General features: G+C 40.0%; 1 protein-coding gene across 1 annotated transcript in view; it reads right to left on the reverse strand.

The window, feature by feature from the left end:
- Nucleotides 1–3,458: 3,458 nt before the first annotated feature.
- Nucleotides 3,459–22,196, reverse strand: part of LOC127451556 (germ cell-specific gene 1-like protein) — a 35,728-nt gene continuing 16,990 nt past the window's right edge. The window contains exons 3-5 of the mRNA XM_051716302.1: nt 15,992–16,144; nt 10,494–10,605; nt 3,459–5,579 (exon numbers count right to left, since the gene is read on the reverse strand). Coding sequence (XP_051572262.1) covers nt 5,267–5,579; nt 10,494–10,605; nt 15,992–16,144 — 578 coding nt within the window. The 3' untranslated portion in view covers nt 3,459–5,266. The remainder of the gene's footprint in view (nt 5,580–10,493; nt 10,606–15,991; nt 16,145–22,196) is intronic.

Raw genomic sequence — 22,196 nt, forward strand, 5'->3', positions numbered from 1 at the left:
TTTCTTTTTAGTAGGGCAGCGAATGGGAATACTATAATGAAAGGATATAACATGATACACTCTTGCATCCATCTGTGCTATTTTAAAATTGTTGGTCTATGTAAACTTGCGCTAGATTTAGCCTTCGTCTTTGACCATAGTAACGCTTCTAATTTTTGACCCATGAGTGCTGGGTTTTTAAGTCAAATTAAAAGAAGTTCAGTGTTTTTAATTGTGTTCTATTCCAAGGGGTTTCAAACTGGGGTCTGTGAAAAATTTCAGAGAAAACAAAAGTTTTAAAAGAATATAGTTAACATCGACTGAATTTGACATTATTACTGTGTCATACTGTTTCTGTTTTTATAATATCACACTGTTTTTTCACACTGTATAAATGGTTCTTAATATGTGGAAATATAAATATTATAAACATAATGCTTGATTCTGATTGGTTGACGAACATTCTAAGGTATTTTTTAGTAAATGCACCACTATGAAGTAGTTCAAGGTCTTGACTGCATAACGGTTTTATATCACTTCGCCATATTATTCTAATTATTTCAAAGAGCTGAAGTGAGCCGTAGCAGATGCAAGTAATATCACACATGCCTGAAAGCTCGCTCTCTAGCTCTCTCTCTCTCTCTTGCACACACACACAAATGCGCACGCACACTACCTTGTTACTCCAATAAGTGCTTAAAGGTTCTGTAAGAAGATTTAGCTGTTCTGGAATTTCCACAAGCTGAGACTTTGAATTAGCCACACCACCTCTTTCCAAAACCCTGCACTCCAAAGATACAAAATGGAGACCGTTACCATGACGCAAGTGCGCTGGCATGTTCAAATGAAAGTAAAACCAATGAAGCTTGTGAACAGCGTTCTCTTTGTAAAAATCAAGCTGCACTTCCGATTGTATCGTCCCAGAACATGCCAACGTGGTTATGTCATGCTAGAGGCAGCGTGAACTTAGTCCCCTCTTGAACGTGCATTGGAGATTGTCCGGAAGTAAACAATTATAGTGAAAAGGACTTAAATATTGATCTGTTTCTCAACCAAAGCGATCGTTTCGACATTAATTTAACCACTGGAGTCGTATGGATTACTTTAACCATGATTGTCTGTGCTTTTTGGAGCTTTAAAGTGCTGATCACCATTCACTTGCATTGTATGGACCTGCAGAGCTGAGATATTCTTCTAAAAATCTTTGTTTGTGTTCTCCTGAAGAAAGAAAGTCACTCACATCTGAGATGTCATGAGGGTGAGTAAATGATGAGAATTTTCATTTTTGGGTGAACTAACCCTTTAAGTGAACACAGTTTTAACACAGTTATGACACTGATGCAGTGTTGGCAGTCTTTCAGTAAAAAAAACTCAAATTAAAGGTGCAAGTTTCCTTAGGACCTTAAACCAAACAATGATGTATTAAATGTAATCTGTTAATGCAGTGAACCAAAACCTTTACTTTCAATGTGTTTATAATTTCTTAAATCACACTATTATATTCCATCCAGTGTAAGCCAAGTAAGCATTTTTTATATAAAAATTCAGTCTTACTGTACTATAACTTCAGGTCTTGACAGCTACAGCAGGGAATAATTACTTTAAAAAATATGAGGGAGTCCACCCTGTTACACAAACGTACACCAGGCTCCAGATTACCTCTTTTATTATAGCCATTTATAATAAAAGTTTAAATGTTACATGGTCTCTGGAAAAATTCAGATTCCACACAGAGATTCCCTCTCCGGTGAGAGGGTCGAGTCCATGACAAGACCATAAAAATATGGTCTCGAATCTAGCCTTTAGTACTACAAAACTGGTTGATTACCATAAAAATTTATTTTGACTTGTTCCTCCTTTAAAAAGCAAACATCTGGGTTACAGTGAGGCACGGAAGCGTAGTTCTAGCAGGAAGATCTCGGGATGCATTCTATCAGGCATCTCATCCAATCACAATACAGCCTCTGCTTTATGAGCCGGCAGAGTTGTTTCTCATTGATTGCATACTTCCATCTTTTCACCCCCCTGCACTCCATCACCACAAGTTTAGGTCCCGTCCTGGGTGGGGGTAGCCTCCGGCAGGAAAATATAATGCTGTAAACCTTTACAGCTCAAAAAAGTTAACAGAAGAATTCATGTAAGTGCTTTTATAAAATTGTAAGCTTCACATTTCTGCCATTAAACCCTCCATAAAAAAGTTTGAAAGCCCCTGTTCTATTCCACTCTGCTAGATTTAACCACAATGAACTGCATTTGTTTTTAGACATGCGTGTAGTCAGTCCTACTGTATATCTCTAGTCCAAATTTCTATTTTGGCCACGCATCAACACAAAATGTTGTACCATCTTAAGGCTTTGTCTCTGTCATAGTTACAGGTTTAAAGTTATTTATACGTAAGAAAAGGAAACAGATCTCCCAGCTGTTCAGCTGTTTTGATAATGTATGAAGATGGGGAAAATTGACATCCACTCTTCTTAATAAGATGAATGAAAGGGAGCTCTCTCTCTCTCTGTCTAATTTCACACAACTGCATGGGTGTTATTATCAGTGTGTTGTATTAGCATAATCTTCACCTGCTTGCTTTCACTCTGGGAAGATCAATCCCTTTCATTTGGACTGGTCAACGCCGGTTCTAAACCATGCTAACGTTTTATGACTTCTAGTAAATACTGTGTAATTCAGTAGCATAAATACTGAACTCCTGGGAAATGAATTCACTGAGAAACCCTGTACACACAGACATGTGACTTAGCCCCAGATGTTAGGTAGGAATGATTTATTTTAATAAGGTCATTCCTTTTAAAGAAATACTGCACCCAAAAATGAAAATTCTCTCATGATTTACTCACTCCCATGCCATCCTAGATGTGTATGACTTTCTCTCTCTGAAGAACACAAACAAAGATTTTTAGAAGAATATCTCAGCTCTGTAGGTCCATACAATACAAATGAATGGTGACCAAAACTTTGAAGCTCCAAAAAGCACATAAAGGCAGCAAAAAAGAAATTCATAAGACTCCAGTGGTTAAATCAATTTCTTCATAAGCAATATGATAGATGTGGGTGAGAAACAGATCAATATTTTAGTCCTTTTATACTACAATTTCTCCTCCCTTTCCAGTAGGTGGCAATATGTATAAAGAATGCAAATCACCAAAAACAAAAGAAACATATTGTGTAAGAGAAAGTGGAGATTTATAGTAAAAAATTACTTGAATATTGATCTGTTTCTCACCCACACATATTGTATCACCTCTGAAGATATGGATTTAACCACTGGAGTCATACGGATTGCTTTTATGCTGCCTTTATGTGCCTTTGGACCTTCAAAGTTTTGGTCACTATTAATTTGCATTGTATGGACAAACAGAGCTGGGAAATCCTTCTAAAAATCTTAATTTGTGTTCAGCAGAAGAAAGAAAGTCATACACATCTGGATGGTATGAGGGTGATTTAATAATGAGAGAATATTCATTTTTGGGTGAACTATCCCTTTAAGAGCAAAGACAGAATGTATTTTAGTTATAAATCTGTATTTTTCTTCACTCCACTTTACAATAATTTCTAAAGCATTAAAATAACCACTGAATGTCAAATAATCAAGATCACAATCTTGAAGCTCTTTTGTTTTATCAAAAGAAAAAGACAGGATTATACTGCATACATAGATAAATATATAATTTAGTACATTCAATAATAGACAGAGTTCCATTCATTGTTTGTACATCAACAATAATATGTTCTAAAAAAAAAGAAAAAGTGAGGGTGTGGGGGTTTACTATCTTGTCATTGACTGCTGCTAATCAACCCCAGTAATGCACGACAAAACAACAGAAACAGGCAAAATTCAAGTGCCAATAACCTTTAATACAACCTAGTGGATATTGCAACTGAAATGGACTGTGCTTCTCCTGTGTTCGGCTGCAGCAGTATTGAAGGCTGGATATTTACGGTACTCTAATTTGCTGCTTTTAACATGAAGGCATATTCAAGCAGATCTCACCAAGGGAGGAGGGCATTTCACATGTAAGACTGGTAAATACTCAGAAGCATATCTAGCTGTCAGGGCAAGGGACGACAGATGCTTTGATTCAATTGAATAGCAGACAGACCACTGCATGCACTGCACAGTCCTTATGGCAGCAAATGTAGTTTTGTTCCCCACCTGCCCATGCCTACCTCAGCTATCTGTCAATGGAAAAATGTTCCCATCCACACTATTATATTTACAATCCCAAATATCTTATTTCTAAGGCCCAGCTTGCTGATCACACACCTCATACTATAATCGTATAGTTGTCCATCCTCTCGAATAACAGACTGACATATAGACCCAGGCTGGTTAGTGGGACAATATTTGGCCATTTTTTAAATTATTGCACCAGCCAATTACTGTGCTGACAAAGCCGATTAACAGAAGTGGTATTTCGGTACAACCTAATCACACAGGAAATCGAAATGCTGCTTCCGAATGTACATGTACCCTGAAATTGACCCCATATTGCTGAATTTCTGACACACACACCATGCCCATCAGACATTTTTGCATCAATTCAACTATGGTCACAGTTCCCCATGGCGCACTGTTCACATAAACATTTGTCAGCATGATTCGGAGATTGCATGTTTGCTTTAAAACATTCACTCCACTTTTAAGTTTAACTCCATTGACGGTTAGGTTAAGGGTTGGGGTTTGGGAGTAGGCTCAAGCAAATATGCATTCCTGTATGATGTATTACATAATTTACAACTAAAACACAACTTGCTTTTGGTGCAACACTGTGGACATTTCACCTCAAGAACACTTTCAGCTTTGGCCACTGGGGACAGTGGTTTCAAATTTTGGAAAGCACAGACCCATTTCAGCAGCTGTCACCGAATTCACAGTGTGATCAGTATGTTTGCTCATATAGCACTTCCAAAATCTACAAACAACTTTGAAAATGGATGAAACGTATCTTCAGTTTTCATGTTTTAGATAATTTTTTGTAAATATTGAGAAAATAAGAGTTCATTTAATTTCAGTAAATTGTGTATGTTTCATTTCGGAACAATACATTGTTTTATATATATTGACATTATATCGTCCACGATCAGGCATTGAAAAACCCATATTGGTTGATCAAAAGTCATCAAACCCTCAAAGCTGAACTTCATATTAAAACAAATCAACATTTTTAACCCCCCAAATCCCCTTGCATCCCAGTTAAGCAGTGTTCCAAGAAATCCACCCAAGAGCTCTCCGGTCAGAGCAAGGCCACCTGTGCAGTATCGCATGTACCTGCACTCAGCATTGTTCTTCTCCCAGTGACTCTGTGTTGTCTCCCTGCTCCATCGGAGGCGGTGGGGAACGCATTTTCCCACGACTGCTTCCATGACTGCTCCCGTGGCTTGGGTAAACGTCTACGGAGCTGGAGATGGACTGGACGGACCTGTCACGGAAATAATGGAAGGCATCCGGGTCCAGGAAAGTTTGCTCCTCTCGCAGGCCTTGCTCAAAGAGCTTACGTTTGTGTCGGAACTCAATCACTGTCTTTGTGTAGGAATTGAGGGTGGTGACGGATGCAGCCATGCAGCATGTGAAGGAGCCCCAGGCCATACTATGATACATACAAAAACATACATAATATTATGTACAAAGACAATGAGATTTTACATTTTACATTGGCTACTTTTGGTTATGTAGTTACCTAACCTTAGTATTTTTAGCATAGTGTATGGCAGAGTCAGAAATTAATCAGGGCTCGGGGTAAAATGGCACTGAACATGATTTTTTTTTTTTTTATCTGTTATAAATCATGTTATATATTTCAATGTATTCTACTAGGACTATCTATTTAGTAAGTTATGGGTTAAGTATGGTTTTAGTATTAGTTATGGGTTTAGTAAATGTTAGAATGTGTAGCTAATATGCCATGTTTTTTCCATGAAAAACATTAAATCAGCTCTGATGTGAAATGTGAAGAAAACACTTCTAACAACTTGATATAGTGATAACATAAAAATCTTCCATGGCGGTAGACATCAGAGAGCTGTATAATTTAACACAGAGACAGACCAATTATTTCAAATGTATTTCAGTGATGAAAAATTAAGCATGTTAATGTGGGTGTGACATATTGATAGGATATTGGTATTGGTGGACTAGATCTGTTATGCTGCTGCTACAGCAGAGCAAGTACAGAAATTTGCTACTGCTAGAACATACACAGACATACTGAGTTAAGCATGTGGACATACTGCTGCTGTAAACTTAGAAAAACACAAGCCATGCTGCATCAAGCATGTATGACATGCTGCTGCACAACTAGATTTAAATATAAAAGTGGATTTAGAGAGGTGGAGGGTTGCAGAGAGAACTCTTGCAGCACTCTTGAAACTGGCTTAAGGCCTGTTCACACCAAACTATTTTTTTCTGTGTGATTATTCGTTCTGAACAAGCTTTTGAACGGGAACAATGGATTCCCATGGCACTATTCAAACCGGGTCCGACAAATCATCTGCCGACAATCTGAAGTTTTTTTAGTTTTTTTACAAAGTGGTCAGATTTTTTTTTCTTTGGACTTTGATGAAAACTGACTGACCAATGAGATAAGAGATTTTTGTCATTTTTCCAGAGTCGCTGTGTTGGTGACGCTAATCAACTGGCAAATACCGTATTTGAACTTGCAGCTGATACACCCCCCGAAAATTATATACTTAAAAATAAACAGTTGCAGTTCATTAACCCTTTGTACTTCAAACATAAACCCAGTCTGTCTTTGAAAGTCTACTTATGGTGTTTTGTCGTAATGTATATTATTCAGTATATCACTGTGCCTGATATAGTCTCATGGCATTAACAATAGCAGCGAGGTTCGGCAATTCATTTGCACTAAGCTCGTAGTAAAATATCCCATAAAAAGACATTACATGCAGTATTAACTGTAGATAAATGAATTGCAGAACCACACTGCTAATTCTATTGCAAGGATAATATAAAAAAGTATTGCAATAATTTAAATAAAGAAAAGACTGTGAGCCAGTTTTCTGTTATATTGCTTTTAATATTATGCATAATATTTTAAACTATACCTGTTATTCTTAATGTAGATTATTCCACATGTATTTATATCACTGTATCTTGTGTTACATTATCCAGGCATTAATCCAGACATTATAAAAAGAGAATATGGTTCAGGAGTCCATTTGGAATATACTTGTGGCAAAATACACATGCAAATAGATATGCAACAGCACTCTTTACTCATCTCACACATAAAAACACAGATTATATACTCCTCAAAATGCATTAATACCATGGAAAGAACATAATGAAACAGTTAAGCCAAATTAGGTAAATAAATGCTGGATTCAATATATTAATCTCTAGCATTGACTATTGCTATACAGGGGGTAACATAGTATTTCATTTCATTTTCATTTCACAGACTCTGTGTGAATAGACCTTTCATCGGATGTTCGTCTCACAAAATTGTGTGAACAGCCCTTTACTTGCAAACTGAACAAATTTAAATGTAAGGCACACTGAGTGTACACAAGTTGATTGGCTACCCTATTACATGTCAGTCAGCTTACACTATGTGAGCTGATTGGCTTGACATATCACATGTGACCGAGCTGTTTGGCTAGAAGATAACATGTTCAAAGAACCTATCAGCTTGCGCCATTCATGCCTGAACATTTTAGCAGAGCATTTATTGTGTTATGATGTATTATGCATTATTTACAGCTACTTTTGTATTTGATATTGATTTGATTTTAATATTTAAAGCCATAATTGATCACATTGAGAATGTACTTCAATTACTTGAAATTCAGTTCTGACATAAATGGATGACACGCTGTGTTTTACATGGTTAGAAAGAATCTGCCTTCATAAAAGTTAAAAATGGATTGAAAAATACATTCCAGGGGCAAATAGTGTCCCTTCATTAAAAAGTTAATCTGTGATACTGTTGTACAGTATGGTCAATCCACATGTATGTTTTTGCCATTTTAAATTTTTTATCTATGGTCTTAAGTTTTGTTTTTATTTCCTGTTACCTGGGGTATAAAAGTTATCTTCCTATTCTAAAAGTGGCTGGAGATAGACAGCAAATTAACCAGAATTTCCAATCAGAAACCGTGAGTGCAGCATTTGTGTTTGTGAGCTGGGTAAATTAAACCTTGAAGGGTTTAAACAAGCTCAAGCTTCAATTACACTTTGATTTTCAGGTGCCTACATTTTCAGAAAGGTAGTAAATAGTAAAGAAAGAAAGAAAAAGAAGAAAAAAACAAAAAACAAAACAAGAAACTGGCCAGATGGCAGAGGACAAATGAAGCAATTTTAGCCTAGACTAATGGATACCAGGCAACCATTTGTGGTAATTCAGCCAATGTAAATACCACTTTCATGCCTGTCAGAACCCCAATGAATGTCTCTTATATCCAAGCACCAAAATAACACAAATCATTTGCTGGGAGAACCAATACAGCCCTTCTATCTCTGGTCTAACAGACAGGCATGGTCCCAAGAAATTAGCTTAAACTCACACGAAAATTTCACTGTAGATCTGACATGCAACATAGAATAAAAATAAAGAAGGTTCCATTTAAGACTTTATTTATTTATTTTTTCTTAAAGGGATAGTTCACCCAAAATTTAAAATGATTTTATCATTTACTCACCCCTGTGTTGTTATAAACCTATATTACTTTCTTTTTCTTAAAACAAAGGGAGAAATTGTGAAAAAATTTTGTGCTCAGTGATTTCATACAATGGCAGTTTCACGAGTTTGTCTGCCCAAATAATCTTTGAGTGATAAAGCGTAAACGTATGTGGCTTTCTGTCCACATAGGAGAGGCTCGAGGAAGAGGCTCAACTCGACCTCTAAATTTACCACCCCGTATGGGACTACTTACTATATGGAGTAAGCTATAGGACAGGAACTCTTAGAATATTGCGGATGGAGATGGGGAGGTGGAGGGATGCTGGAAAAACTGTCGCTAGAGTGAGGTAAGCAGCGACTTATATACTCTGCAGCCAGTAGGTTGATTGGCAGATTAGATGAGCAAGCTCCTCCTAAACTTTAGTTTAAACTCCATTTATGATGACTACAGACAATAGAACACAACACAGCTGCACATACTTAATAAACATGTCTGAAGAGTTTGTAGTCGAAGAATTTATGCATTACTATGCTCAGCCTTAATTTTTTGAAAGTTTTGTGACCGGTGCCAGTTCACAGTGGATGGAGTTACCCACGCAATATCGAAAATAGAAAACAAGTGATCGATAGAATGTACCGTTGCTCTTCACTGCTGTTTACCATAGAAAATATATATTTTATCATGTGCCGTTTGCCATCAGGTTAGGACAGAGTGTGACTGTGGCTGCCTGTAGCCTCCTCTATGTTTCTGTTTGATTTCCGAGTACTCCATTCAAAAAAAAATAAGAATGTCCACGTTGTTCTGTCCTTAGTCACATTCATTTTATGAAACAGAATGAAAATGAAAGTGAACAGTGACCAGGGACTAAGCAACTTGGACATTCTGCTAAATATCTCATTTTGTGTCCCACGAAAGGAAAAAAGGGTTTGAAAACAAAGACGTAATTTTCATTTTCATCTTAATAAGCTTTATTTAAAGCTAGTACACAATGTTTCACCTCTGTTTTGTAGTCCCTTTCACAGAGATGTGGGTCAATGTGTCCTCAGAGTGTACAGAATGAAACTGAGGAAAATGTTTTGATTTGTTAATGTATTCGTTTATTTTTTTATTATTATTATTATTTTAATCCCTCAGGGTTGTCACTTGTACTGAAAAGAGAGCACTCATATTGGAGAAAGTGAAACTGAAATGGGTCCATAAGAGCTAGATTCATTTGTCGCAGAATGAGGAACAGACACCCACACATCTGTGACTTTCGAGGCTGCCTCCCCTCTTTGCCTCTGTGAATTATACTGAATGACACAGGATGCAAGGAAAAGCACAGAGCACTGGGACGGTCTTCAAATGGAGCTGCCACTCTGGAGAATTCCATTCAATTATTGATCAGAAACTACTGAGGTTGAATTTATAGCATTTGTGGGTTTAAAACACCACTAAAATATCCTTCACAAATTTAATCCCTATAGTCAAATTGTGAAACCACTGCTAAGCAATCTAGATTTCCAATTTACCATTTTCAAGTAAAATTTAAGGAAAAGTTGTGCTCAACTTAATAATTGTTTAGATGATATTCATATGTTTGTATGTATATTTTAAAAGATGTCTTTTTACTGTCTTTTCATTATTGTTTATTCTCCTGAATTTCCACTTCCTTTTTTATTTGACACTTTTATTTTTTTATTTGTTTTTATAGTTTTTTTTTAATGCAAATCCCTTTCTTAATGTTTTTATTTTCTGATATGTCAAGCATTTTGAGCTGATTTTGATGCATGAAAGGTAAATTATTATTCATGTGTAAATTTTTAATAATATAAACAGATGCTAATCATCTATCAGATTAAGATCAGATTTACAGTACTTACCAAAAAGACCAGCCGTAGTCCCATGTGTGAGGCCTCCAGTCCTCTGGACCCAAACTGACTGTGATCTGGAAGACCTGTGTGTACATCATGTGAGCCACCATCCCCAAGAGACCTTTTGAGGAATCCACACACACACACACACACACACACACACGTTGGTGCAGCTATCATTATGAGGACTCTCCATAGACATAATTATTTTTATACTGTACGAACTATAGATTCTATCCCCTAACCCTCACAAAAAACTTTCTGCATTTTTACATTTTCAAAAAAACATCGTTTAGTTTTTTTAAGCGATTTGAATTATGGGGACACTAGAAATGTCCTCATAAACCACATTTATAGCATAAGACCCTTGTAATTACCAGTTTGTAACCTAAAAAAAGTCCTCGTAAACCACTTAAACCTGACCCCCCCCCCCCAACACACACACACACACACATGCTGGTGTGGCTATTAAAACGTCCACCCTTGTGCCTGTACCAAAGCAATCCAAAATCACTTGCTTAAATGACTGCCGTCCTGTTGCTCTGACCCCCATCATCAGCAAATGCTTTGAGAGATTAATCAGAGATTACATCTGCTCTGTGCTGCCTCCCTCACTGGACTCACTGCAGTTTGCATACTGTAACAACTGCTCCACTGATGATGCCATTGCATCTACACTACACACTGCTCTCTCCCACCTGGAAAAAAGGAACACATATGTGAGAATGCTGTTTGTAGACTGCAGCTCAGCATTCAACACCATAGTGCCCTCCAAGCTTGATGAGAAACTCTGGGCTCTGGGCTTAAATAGTTCACTGTGCAGCTGTCAAGCAGACGCCAGGTGGTTAGAATGGGCAGCAACATCTCCTCATCACTGACCCTCAACACCGGAGCCCCGCAGGGCTGTGTTCTCAGCCCACTTCTGTATTCCCTATACACACATGACTGTGTGGCAACACATAGCTCCAATGCCATCATTAAGTTTGCTGATGATACGACGGTGGTTGGTCTGATCACTGACAATGGTGAATCAGCCTACAGAGAGGAAGTGCACACTCTGACATGCTGGTGTCAGGAGCACAACCTCTCCCTCAGTGTCAGTAAGACCAAGGAGTTTGTGGTGGACTTCAGGAGAAATGACAGAGAACACAGCCCCATCACCATCAATGGAGCACCAGTGGAGAGAATCAGCAGCTTCAAGTTCCTCGGTGTCCACATCACTGAGGAACTCACATAGTCCGTCCAAACTGAGGCCATTGTGAAGAGGGCTCACCAGCGCCTCTTCTTCCTGGGACAGCTGAGGAAGTATGGAATGAACCACCACATACTCACATGGTTCTACACCAGCACTGTAGAAAGTATCCTGACTGGCTGCATCACTGCCTGGTACGGCAACAGCACCGCCCTCAACCGCAAAGCCCTGCAAAGGGTGGTGCGAACTGCCAGACACATCATCGGAGGTGAGCTTCCCTCCCTCCAGGACATATATACCAGGCGGTGTGTGAAAAAAAGCTCGGAGGATCATTAGAGACTCCAGCCACCCGAGCCACGGGCTGCTCTCACTGCTACCATCAGGCAGGCGGTATCGCAGCATCAGGACCCACACCAGCTGACTTCATGACAGCTTCTTCCCCCAAGCAATCAGACTTTTGAACTCTTGATCTCTCACGATCAATATACATCAGCACTGCACTTTATTAATCTCACACTGGACTGTCATAAATTATATTCTCTCTTAACAACACACTGGCAACTGACTTGTGTTGTGTAAATCTGATTGGTATATGTCTCATCACTGTCATGACTACGTTGCTCGGAACTGCACCCAAGAATTTCACCCACTGTTGCACTTGTGTATATGGTTGTGTGACAATAAATTGATTTGATTTGATTTGATTTGGTCCTTATGAGTCCTCCATAGACATAATTATTTTTATACTATACAAACTATAGATTCTATCCCCTAACCCTACCCCTAAACCTAACCCTCACAAAAAACTTTCTGCATTTTTACATTTTCAAAAAACAAGCAATTTGAATCATGGGGACACTAGTAATGTCCTCATAAACCACCTTTATGGCATAATACCTTTGTAATTACCAGTTTGTAACCTAAAAAGATGTCCTTGTAAACCACCCAAGCCTGCCCGCACACACGTGCACATGTACACAGTCAAATACTGATTTTTCATATTGTTGTTAGAATCTAGGTAGAATGACTTGTTAAAGGGATAGTTATCTCTAAAATGAAAATTCTGTCATAATTTACTCACCTTCATGTTGTTCCAAACCCGTATGATTTTATTTCTTCCATGGATCACAAAAGAAGATGTTAAGCAGAAAGTTAGTCTCAGTTACCATTCACTTTCATTGTAAAGAAAAAAGATGCAATGAAAATGAATGGTGAATGAGGCTGTCAGTCCCTAACATTCTGTCTAACATCTCCTTTTGTGTACTACAGAAGAAACTAAATAAGGGTAATAATGATAACATAATTTTCATTTTTAGAAGAACTATCCCTTTAAGCTATGTATAGATATACAGTATTAGTATGTTTAAATTAAAGTGTATGTATAGAATATGCACTATAGAGATATATGGCATAATACTGTGTTTGACTTTTGACACAGATTTACAGTTCACTCAGAAAAACACTATTATTTAGTCTTTGATTCTCTGGATTACATGACAAAGTCCCTGCATATATTCAAGTAGATGCCATCTGTTCCCAATCACATTTTGTCCAGTAGGATCAGTAAAGTATGTCTATTGTCTCTACTGTCGAGGACACAAAAGCATGGCTGAGGGTTAAATAAGGTGGATTTATTATGAAACTGTGCAACTGCAGAATATCACTTGCATAACATTTGCTTTTTTTTTTTTTTTTAACTGATGCTTAATACAGTAACTGTATTGAGTAAATAAAAATATAACTATAAACTGCAAAGCCTTAAAAATAGGCAAAATGATTAACATGACATACCTTGAATAGGAAAATTGATAATTTTGTTAATTCATAAACAACAACAACAGAAGTGTGATTCTTACATTTTTATGATTTGCTGTGATGTGTTCAGATCAACAGGCTTGTCTTCTCTGGTTTGCGGATTGAACCCAATCACTAACAGTGTGCATCCAAAAACTACATTATAAAAAAGAAAACCCTTACAAAAAACACAAAACTGGGCTAAAACAACTTGACCAGTTTTATTTATTTATTTATTTTTAAGAGTTTTCATTTTTATAACAAAGATTTTTTGGATGCACACTGTTTGGGTTCTTTCTATAAACCAGACAGAATGAAACAGCCAATTCTGAACCTAGCAGACAGTTGCACCAATGGGACGTTTTCTTCGTCTGGCTGGAGTCGGCCCCCAAAGACACGCCCCTGGCCTCGAGGCTGTAATATTGCCGACAGGGCTATCGACCCTTTAGGGTGTTCGCCCAGTCACTCCTTAATGCAGTCTAGGGGCTAGGTTTTGGTGAGGTCGGCCTTATACAGCTTTTTCTTGCTGGACTTGATGAGCCCTTTGATGGAGATGTGCTTGGCAATCAGAAAGATTGGACATTATGGGAGGTGGTCAACCACATCGTTCAACTTAAAGAGAAGGAGCTCCTACTCAGGGGATGGGACCCCATTTACAATTATCCCACCTCCGAGTCATTGTCAGTCCCTCCCACAGACCTGGTTCAGGCGAGGCATCACTGAAGAAAGAGGAGAAACTCCACCACTCCCCGGACAATGCCCACTTAACCTGGTTGCCTCTGTTCTTGATGGCCTGGTCTTGGCTGCCTCTGTTTCTTAAGGCTTTGTGTACCCAGAGTGCCCTGTTTTGGTGGCCTGTCCAACCGGAGGAAAGAGGTGAAGGAGGCATGCCTGTGGAGCTAAGACTTCCAAAGTAATGACAGTCGCCACTGCTGGGGTGCCCACCCTCGCCGCTAAAGCTCCCCTGGAGATGCCCACCAGTCCCTTCCCTGATGTCCTGTTTCCTGCTCTGGCCTGACTATGAAGACTCCTCTAACCACAGTGATCATTCCAGCCCTCTCCCCTGCGGCCACCACGACCATCCCTCCTCTCCTGTAGCCGTTCATGGTTTTGAGGATGAGGTAATGTCAAGCAACTTGTCCATGTTTGAATCTTTCTAATTTAGCTAGCTTCTACAAAGTGACAGATGTATTTGCACCAAAATATCATAGAGTTTGATTATACACACAGCCTTTGACATAAAAAAACATAGGGGAAATGTTTTCCCAAAAGTCAACATATTTATTTTGCTTTCATAAATATGCACAATTACATGGTAATTTGCATTTTCTATTTGCATTTGGCATTGTTTCCTGCTGCCTGCAACCTATCAAACCCAATCTGTGAGACATTTTTAGGTTGCGACCCACTAATTTAGAAACACTAAATTATGGTTAAGCACATTCATTCGCTAAGCAAGGAAATATTCAATATTTTCTTTGTCATGCTAACATCATCAGTTAACCTAAAAGAAAAAAGAGATCTTTTATTATTAAAAATGATACAATAGGTTAAGGTTTGTATACACATTTTGATAGATTGATCTATGTTGATTGATGGCCTTATGTTGGGCCTATGTGAACAAGTCAGCTGACTCCACTGGTTCATCTCTAGGAGACACTCTCTCTGAGGCCCTTAACTGATGCTGCTGACAGAATTAAAGACCATAAAGGCCCCAAATGAACAAAGCTGTGAGGTATTAAGCAAACCAAAGACTCAGAAATTAAAAAGCAGCAGCTGTTCTGGCTTTAAGATTCCTGGGGTTTACCCACACTAGGCTGCAGGATGAGATGTAGTCTGGGGAGACCACTGTGTTTTCCACATCATCTTATTCTCAAATCAATGTGTCTTGTGTGTGAAATGATTATCTGTTTCTGTTTGTCCTTCTTTGTGTTTGGTGATGTCATCAAAGATATTTATCAGAACTGTTACCGAACCAAAAAAAGTGCAGAAAGCGATTATTATTATTATTTTTTTAAATAAATTTGGAATACCATGCCTAAATTGTCCCCACTAACTGAAAGAAATCACTAATAAAGGTGTAATGACAAACCACACCTTTTTCTATGATAGCCATAGGCTCTATAAACAGCAAATAACAATCTGGGGAGTGGCCCACACTTTTTTAGTAAATTATAAAACTTAGCCAATCAGAGAAAGCTCTCTGTCTTTTAGGTGTTTGCTGGCAACCAATTGGATGTCATGTCCGAAGAGGGCTGAAGTTTTACAGAGAGGGTGCCATTGAAAAGACTGGAAGAGAATTACTGATTACTAAATCATTTCTGAAGTTCTACAAGGAGTTCAATTTTACAGAAAATATGTTTTGCATTATACAACCTGGAACATTTTGTATCACCATTATTTGCACCCGAATGAGTGTGAGAACAAGGCAGTGTGCCTTCATGAAGGTAATAAATGCAATAAAGAAATGTATAATTAGTTTCTCTAAGTGTGTGAGGTGGGGACAAGGGTGGAGGCTTACCTGAAAGCACAGTGAAGACTGCAGCGAATGCGTTCAGTTTGAGTCCATCGATCACATTACTGGAGTGAAAAAGTTCCAAGCACATCAGACTGAAGCCAACGACCAGCAACATGATGTATAGCACCTCAGACACAACTGACAGCCAAAGGACACCTGCAATACACACACACATGCACACTGGTGAGCAAAATGTCCTACTGTTGCCCTATAATTCTGTCTGTCAGTTTAATTCATACAGTCAGGTACGAGAGAATTTAACAACTCTCCCCAGTCTCTGTCTGTATCAATTCAAAATGGATCCACATTGGAAATGTTTTTGCATAATTCCTCTTTATGTTGTGTTCAATTTGTAAAGAGCAGATGTGTGGTTTTTGTTCACTTTAAAAGAGTATCCCTCTATAATATCTGCTCCAATAGACCAATACTAAAAAATAAAAAATAAAAATCTTTTGTAATTTTTCTAATGTACAGTAACACATTTTTTTCAGCATAACAATTTGAGTGAAAAGTTGAATTGAAAAATTAACTCAGAATTTTGTAGTATTTGGTGTGCCCCACTTTTTGTTTTAATGACAATGGACTGCACAAGTTATGTGCAAAACGTGATCCATGTTATTCCAGCATGATTTGAGAATGTTCCAAAGAGCATAATTTGTGCTTCAATTGAAGTAAGAAAATCTGACCTTTTGTACAAAGTAGTCAAAATGTTTCATATTCATTTTACACAATAGTTCATTGTTTAAAACCTTTCAAAATCCCTGTTTATTTCCAGGTTTAAATTGGATTTTGAAGCTCAGATTTTCAAAGTGGTTTCAGATTTTTGGACCCCACTCCAAAAAGGAGAAATAAATAAATAGACACTTTTATGTTCTCCCAAATGACGTTCTCATTAGTGGCAGTCAGACCTGAAATGACAGCACCATATGCAATTTGAAAAATAAAGCTGCTTTTGTTTCTCAAAAGAGTGTTTATTTTTTAATTTGTATTTATTTTTTAATTATTTTTGAGAGATTAAGGAAACATCTAACTGTATTTATCAGACTGACTCAAGGGTGTTTCCATAACAGCCATCAGCTCCTAATTAGCAGAATTCCCAATTGCCCCACAGCCTCCTCAGAGGAGGACTCCAGCAGAGAGAACAAGGATTGTTTTTGTCTGAGACAGTGCAAACACAACACTATCTCACTCACTTTCAACTTTACATTCAGTCTAGTCCAATGCAATTGAATGTGAAAACCTAGAATATCCTTTATTCACACCAAATTTTGGGAAGATTCTGGCTTTCTGATGCAATCTCTCACCCTAATGGTGGGGGAAAAAAAGATGGCAAACTTTAAGAGAAAAGCAGCCAGTGAGTGATTAAAGCATCTTAACCTGAAATGTGACGGCATTATGCAATATTAATGTCTGGAGTGTTTGTCGTCAAGAGTTCAAACACAGTGGGGCACCTTTGAAAGTCTGCCTTACATTCTCCAGAGGCAACTATAAACAAAGCATCAATTTTCTTGGGGGCTCCTTGAGGCAGTCCCAGAGAAAAGTACAGTTTGAGGGGTTGGTATATTCGATATCGAAAAGAGGATGACAGAGATACGCAAACTAAATTACTTCTGTCTGCCTGACCTGAGCATATTTGACAGTCATAAATAAAAATGTTCTCTCTAATTTTTGCACCAACAATTCTTGACAAGCCTGTATACAAGACAACATTTAAATATAGAGGTGAATTTGAAAACATTTAATCAAAATGCACTCAGCTTATTCCATAAGTACTGGCATGTTTGTATCAAATTTGACTAGCATTGGAGACCTTCAGAGTCATAACTTATAACATCTAAAGGGAACAAGGAATGGTGTCATTTCCCTTGCAAATATTCTTTCTTGAAACTGTGGCAGATGTAATTTACAAGCAAAATTAATTTCCCTTTTTGCCCTAAACTGAAATGAAATTCCATATTCAAAATATAATATTTCCCCAATGAAGGCTTTGCCATCATGAATAAGCATCAATTCAAGTTGGCCTTTGAAAAAGATTTTTGTAAAGAAACATTGTTATAAAATATTTCTTAAAGGTGCAAAATGTAACAATATTCACCTTTTTTTTGCCAATATGTGAACGGCTTGTAACGCAACTTAAAAAATGAGCCCTTCCCGGACTTCCTAGGTTGCCTATTAAAGCCTGTAGACTGATTTTCATGCAAAGGGAGCAGGTCGCTTTTGCCGGGAAAATCCAAAGTATGTGACGTTTATGCGTGCTCCCGAGAGCCTTGCCTCAGACAGTAATAATTCAGTAATAAACAGTTCTCTTCCACTATTCAACAAACTGCAACACTAGGTAACATTATCTTAGAGATGGAATCCAGCAAACATCCGGCTCCCAGCACAACACCGACACCTACACAAACTCAGAGTAAGCCAAGAAAAAAAAAAGAAAAAAAAAATACATTTATCTACTGAATCCAATCTGTCTAAGTGGGAACGTGATTGTGGTCAAGCGAAAACTAGAGTGAACATCGGCAGGGCATTTGATTCCTGGAGGGACTTCAAACTGAAAGAGAGCTTTTTCGGTTTTGGGGATCAAAACTGATCCTGAATTGGCGTTCTTCTTATTGGACAGGTAAGATTGCCTAACTGCCAAGCATGTGAAATATAGTGCCATAAGGATTGATCTGTGTAATTTTAGCTAACTTGATCTTGCCTGCTAATGCTGACGAATTGCAAGCTACCTTGCTTCGTAACTTTCAAATAATTTCAGTGATCTTCACTTTATACTAAATGTCAGGTATACAGGATAAATTTAAGCAAATACACTGGTTTCTTATTTGTAGTACAACATATGACATATAAAACATGCAATAGTGCAACATTACAGTGCAGTACAACAGTAAACTGTCTGGTACAGTTCGGCAGTATGTAGCTGTATGTGTATATCAGTACGCTATGTTAGCTGATAAGTAGTTTTAGTTTAGTCTCAATGTTTGTAGTAAAACAATCATAACTGTGTAATTTGAATTATGCTACCTCATCTGTCAGCATGATGCCGGTAGATCACGTTCAGTCTCTTTGTACGTTACATCATTCTTTTGGCTGATGCTTGCTCGCGTCCCTATGGAGTGTGTGGACGAGCGCGAGCACGAGCAACAGGTAGCTGGCTGTGGTTCACTTAACGGCCACAGGTGTCATTAATAACAAGGGTTTCTGAATCTTACATATTTCACCTTTAAAGAAAAATAAACTTTGTTCATATGAGATCACTTATTTGTTTAAATTATGAAACAATACAAAAGAATAACTGCTTTTCCACCATCGGGCCAAATAGTTTTCGTTGCGAAACCGTGCTGTTCCGTGCTGATCCAGGCTAGTTGGAACGTTTACAGTTTCTTTTTCCACTGTAGTGCTTGAATGTAAGTAACAAATATGTCAGTATGGGATGGCATGAGAGGTAAACATTGTAGAGATTGTGCTCGCAGGATGATAGCATATTCCAGTTTTTAGGACTGCTTTTTCCCCTGGTTTTTACTCTACTAAGGCACAGGAAAGACATGTCCCATATCGCAAAAAGGAAAGAAAAGAGAAAAAGGTGAGAGGTTTACCATTATTTTCTGAGGGGTTGTACATGTCACCGGACATGAACACAAAGAAGGGTAAACATTCCCAGACTAGATAAAAAACTAGCGGTTGCATAAAACACCTTAAGTTCCCTATCTGTCACTCACTCGATGTTGTGTTGATGTAGTGACACTAGGGGTCACTCTTGGGAGCCTGAGACACCTCTGGTCTTTGATAAATAAAAATTGGCGAGTGGTATTTGCATGCCACTCCCCCGGACATACGGGTATAAAAGGAGCTGGTATGCAACCACTCGTTCAGATTTTCTCTTCGGAGCCAAACGGTCATGCTCACTGAGCTGAACTACTACTGTTCATTCACCTAAATCTGACGGCGCATTTCAGCGGCTTCTCCCTACTCTGCATTGGTGCACTGCAGAGAACGCCCCTGGGCGCTTCGGCAGAAAAAAGAGAGTATATTTTCTGAAAGAGTTTACTTCTCTAAAAGAGTATATTTCTCTAAAAGAGCGGGACACATGGAACGTCTTTTTAAAGATGCGTCTTTTTAAAGATGCCTTTCCGATTGTGTGTTATTTCTGGTTGCGGTCGTTATCTCTCAACTTCGGATGGTCATGATCGCTGTCTTTCGTGTCTGGGCGTGACCCACACAGAGGCAGCGTTCGTGGATGGTTCATTTTCTTACTGCGAGAACATGACCATGGCAACGTTGCGGTGGCGGCTCCCCACCTCGGTCCTTCTACCTACGGGTATAAGGCTAGCGCAGCTAGCACTGGGGGCGATTTGGGGACCCCAATGGGATCGCCTTCGCCGGGTATTCCCCCGCGGACCTCCCATTCCCCAGCACACTTGTCTGCCCCAGTCGGGCTTCCGGATGAGTCCGCCGGCTCATCTCACGGCGAGTCTGGCCTCTTGTTCGGAGCCTGCGAAGATGATGAGCTCTCGAGCGCAGCATCGGAGAGCGGGCTTGTCCAGTCGGATGCAGAAGCCTCAGCTGGGCTCCCCCCCTCAGGGACGATTGCCCAGTCACAGACTGATGCAGAAATGACGGACATGCTTTCCCGGGTGGCCGCGAGTGTCGGGTTAGAGTGGAACCCTCCGCTCTCCCCTGAACCCTCGAGGCTCGATGATTGGTTCCTGGGCTCGCGGCGCCACTCAAAGCAGCCACGCCCCGCTCCAGTGCTTTTCTTCCTGGAAGTGCACGAGGAGCTGACGAAATAGTGGGAGGCACCTTTTGCTGCTCAGCCCCAATTCCACAGTTCCCCTGCCCTCAATACCCTCAATGGCGGGGCGGCCAGGGGCTATACTGCGATTCCCCCGTGGATAAGGCGCTCGAGGTGCACCTATGCCGCCTCCTGGCGCGGACGCCCTAAGCTCCTGTCCAAGCCCTGTAGGTTCACGTCGTCCCTGACGGCTAAAGCCTACAGCGCTGCTGGACAAGCCGCCTCTACCCTGCGTGCCATGGCTCTCCTGCAGGTCCACCAAGCCAAGGCGTTGAAAGAACTGCACGAGGGTAGTTCCACCCCAGATTTGAAGCAGGAACTGCACTCAGCAACCAACCTCACTCTCTGAGTGACGAAGGTCACAGCACGTTCTCTCGGGCAGACGATGGCCACATCAGTGGTCCAGGAGCGCCACCTTTGGCTCAACCTGGTCGAGATGGGTGAGGCCGACAAGACACGGTTCCTTGCTGCCCCCATTTCCCAGGCTGGCCTATTCGGCGACACCGTCGAGGACTTTGCCCAGCAGTTCTCAGTGGTGAAGCAGCAGACGGAGGCTATCCGGCATATCCTGCCCCGGCGCAGCTCAAGATCCCGCACCCCGTCTGCTCGTCGCCAAGGGCGTCCCCCTGCGGTGACAGCACTGGCTCAGCCGCAGCCCACCCCTTCGGCCCGGCCCCAGCGTGGAGCCCACCGCAGGAAGCAGATGCCACCCATCTCACAGTCGGCCGCTAAGAACCCACAGAGGTCGTCAAAGCACCCCTGAGACGATGAAGAAACCCACTCACCTGGAGCTGGTAAGAAGACCACTCCATCCCCCGGTGGAAGGCCGGGTGGAGAATCTTTTGTTGCCTTTTTGTTTGATTTCGCCGCATGCCCAAGTGGCTACGGTACCCAACAGTTCAGCAAAAGAGCAGTTTCCTTCTTCCCTGGGTCACATACCCGGTGTGCATGGTCACATTTGCAAGGTTCTACAACCTCTGGGTGGAACCGGTTTCATCCCAGGTAGTGGCACGCAATACAAGCAGATAAGCCCGGGATAGCCGGCTGGGTGTATCGCTTGCACATAGTGCCTTCCACCTCTTTTGAGCTGAAGACGTGCGCCATTAATTCCCAGTAGTGTTCACAAACTTTGTTCCCTGGTTGACTTCTTCCGAGGCCTGTGGCAGTCGAGTTTTCGGAGATACTCGCTGCCGGCCCAGTACATGTGCTAACTAAGAGTCTTGTTCTAGGGTAGGTGCTCCGCATGTGGCGGTTCCCTGTAAGGCTAACCCCATGCAATGTATATCTTCCGCTAATTTGTTTCCCTGTTGGCAAACTGTGTCTTCCTTGGGCAGAGCCCCACTGCCCCATTCTCCATGTTTGTAGTAACTCCTCCCCCATTGGGTAGGATCTACCTTGAAGACTCTCCACATGGTCGGA

Source organism: Myxocyprinus asiaticus, chromosome 14 (assembly GCF_019703515.2).
Source record: "Myxocyprinus asiaticus isolate MX2 ecotype Aquarium Trade chromosome 14, UBuf_Myxa_2, whole genome shotgun sequence".
Taxonomy (NCBI): Eukaryota; Metazoa; Chordata; class Actinopteri; order Cypriniformes; family Catostomidae; genus Myxocyprinus; species Myxocyprinus asiaticus.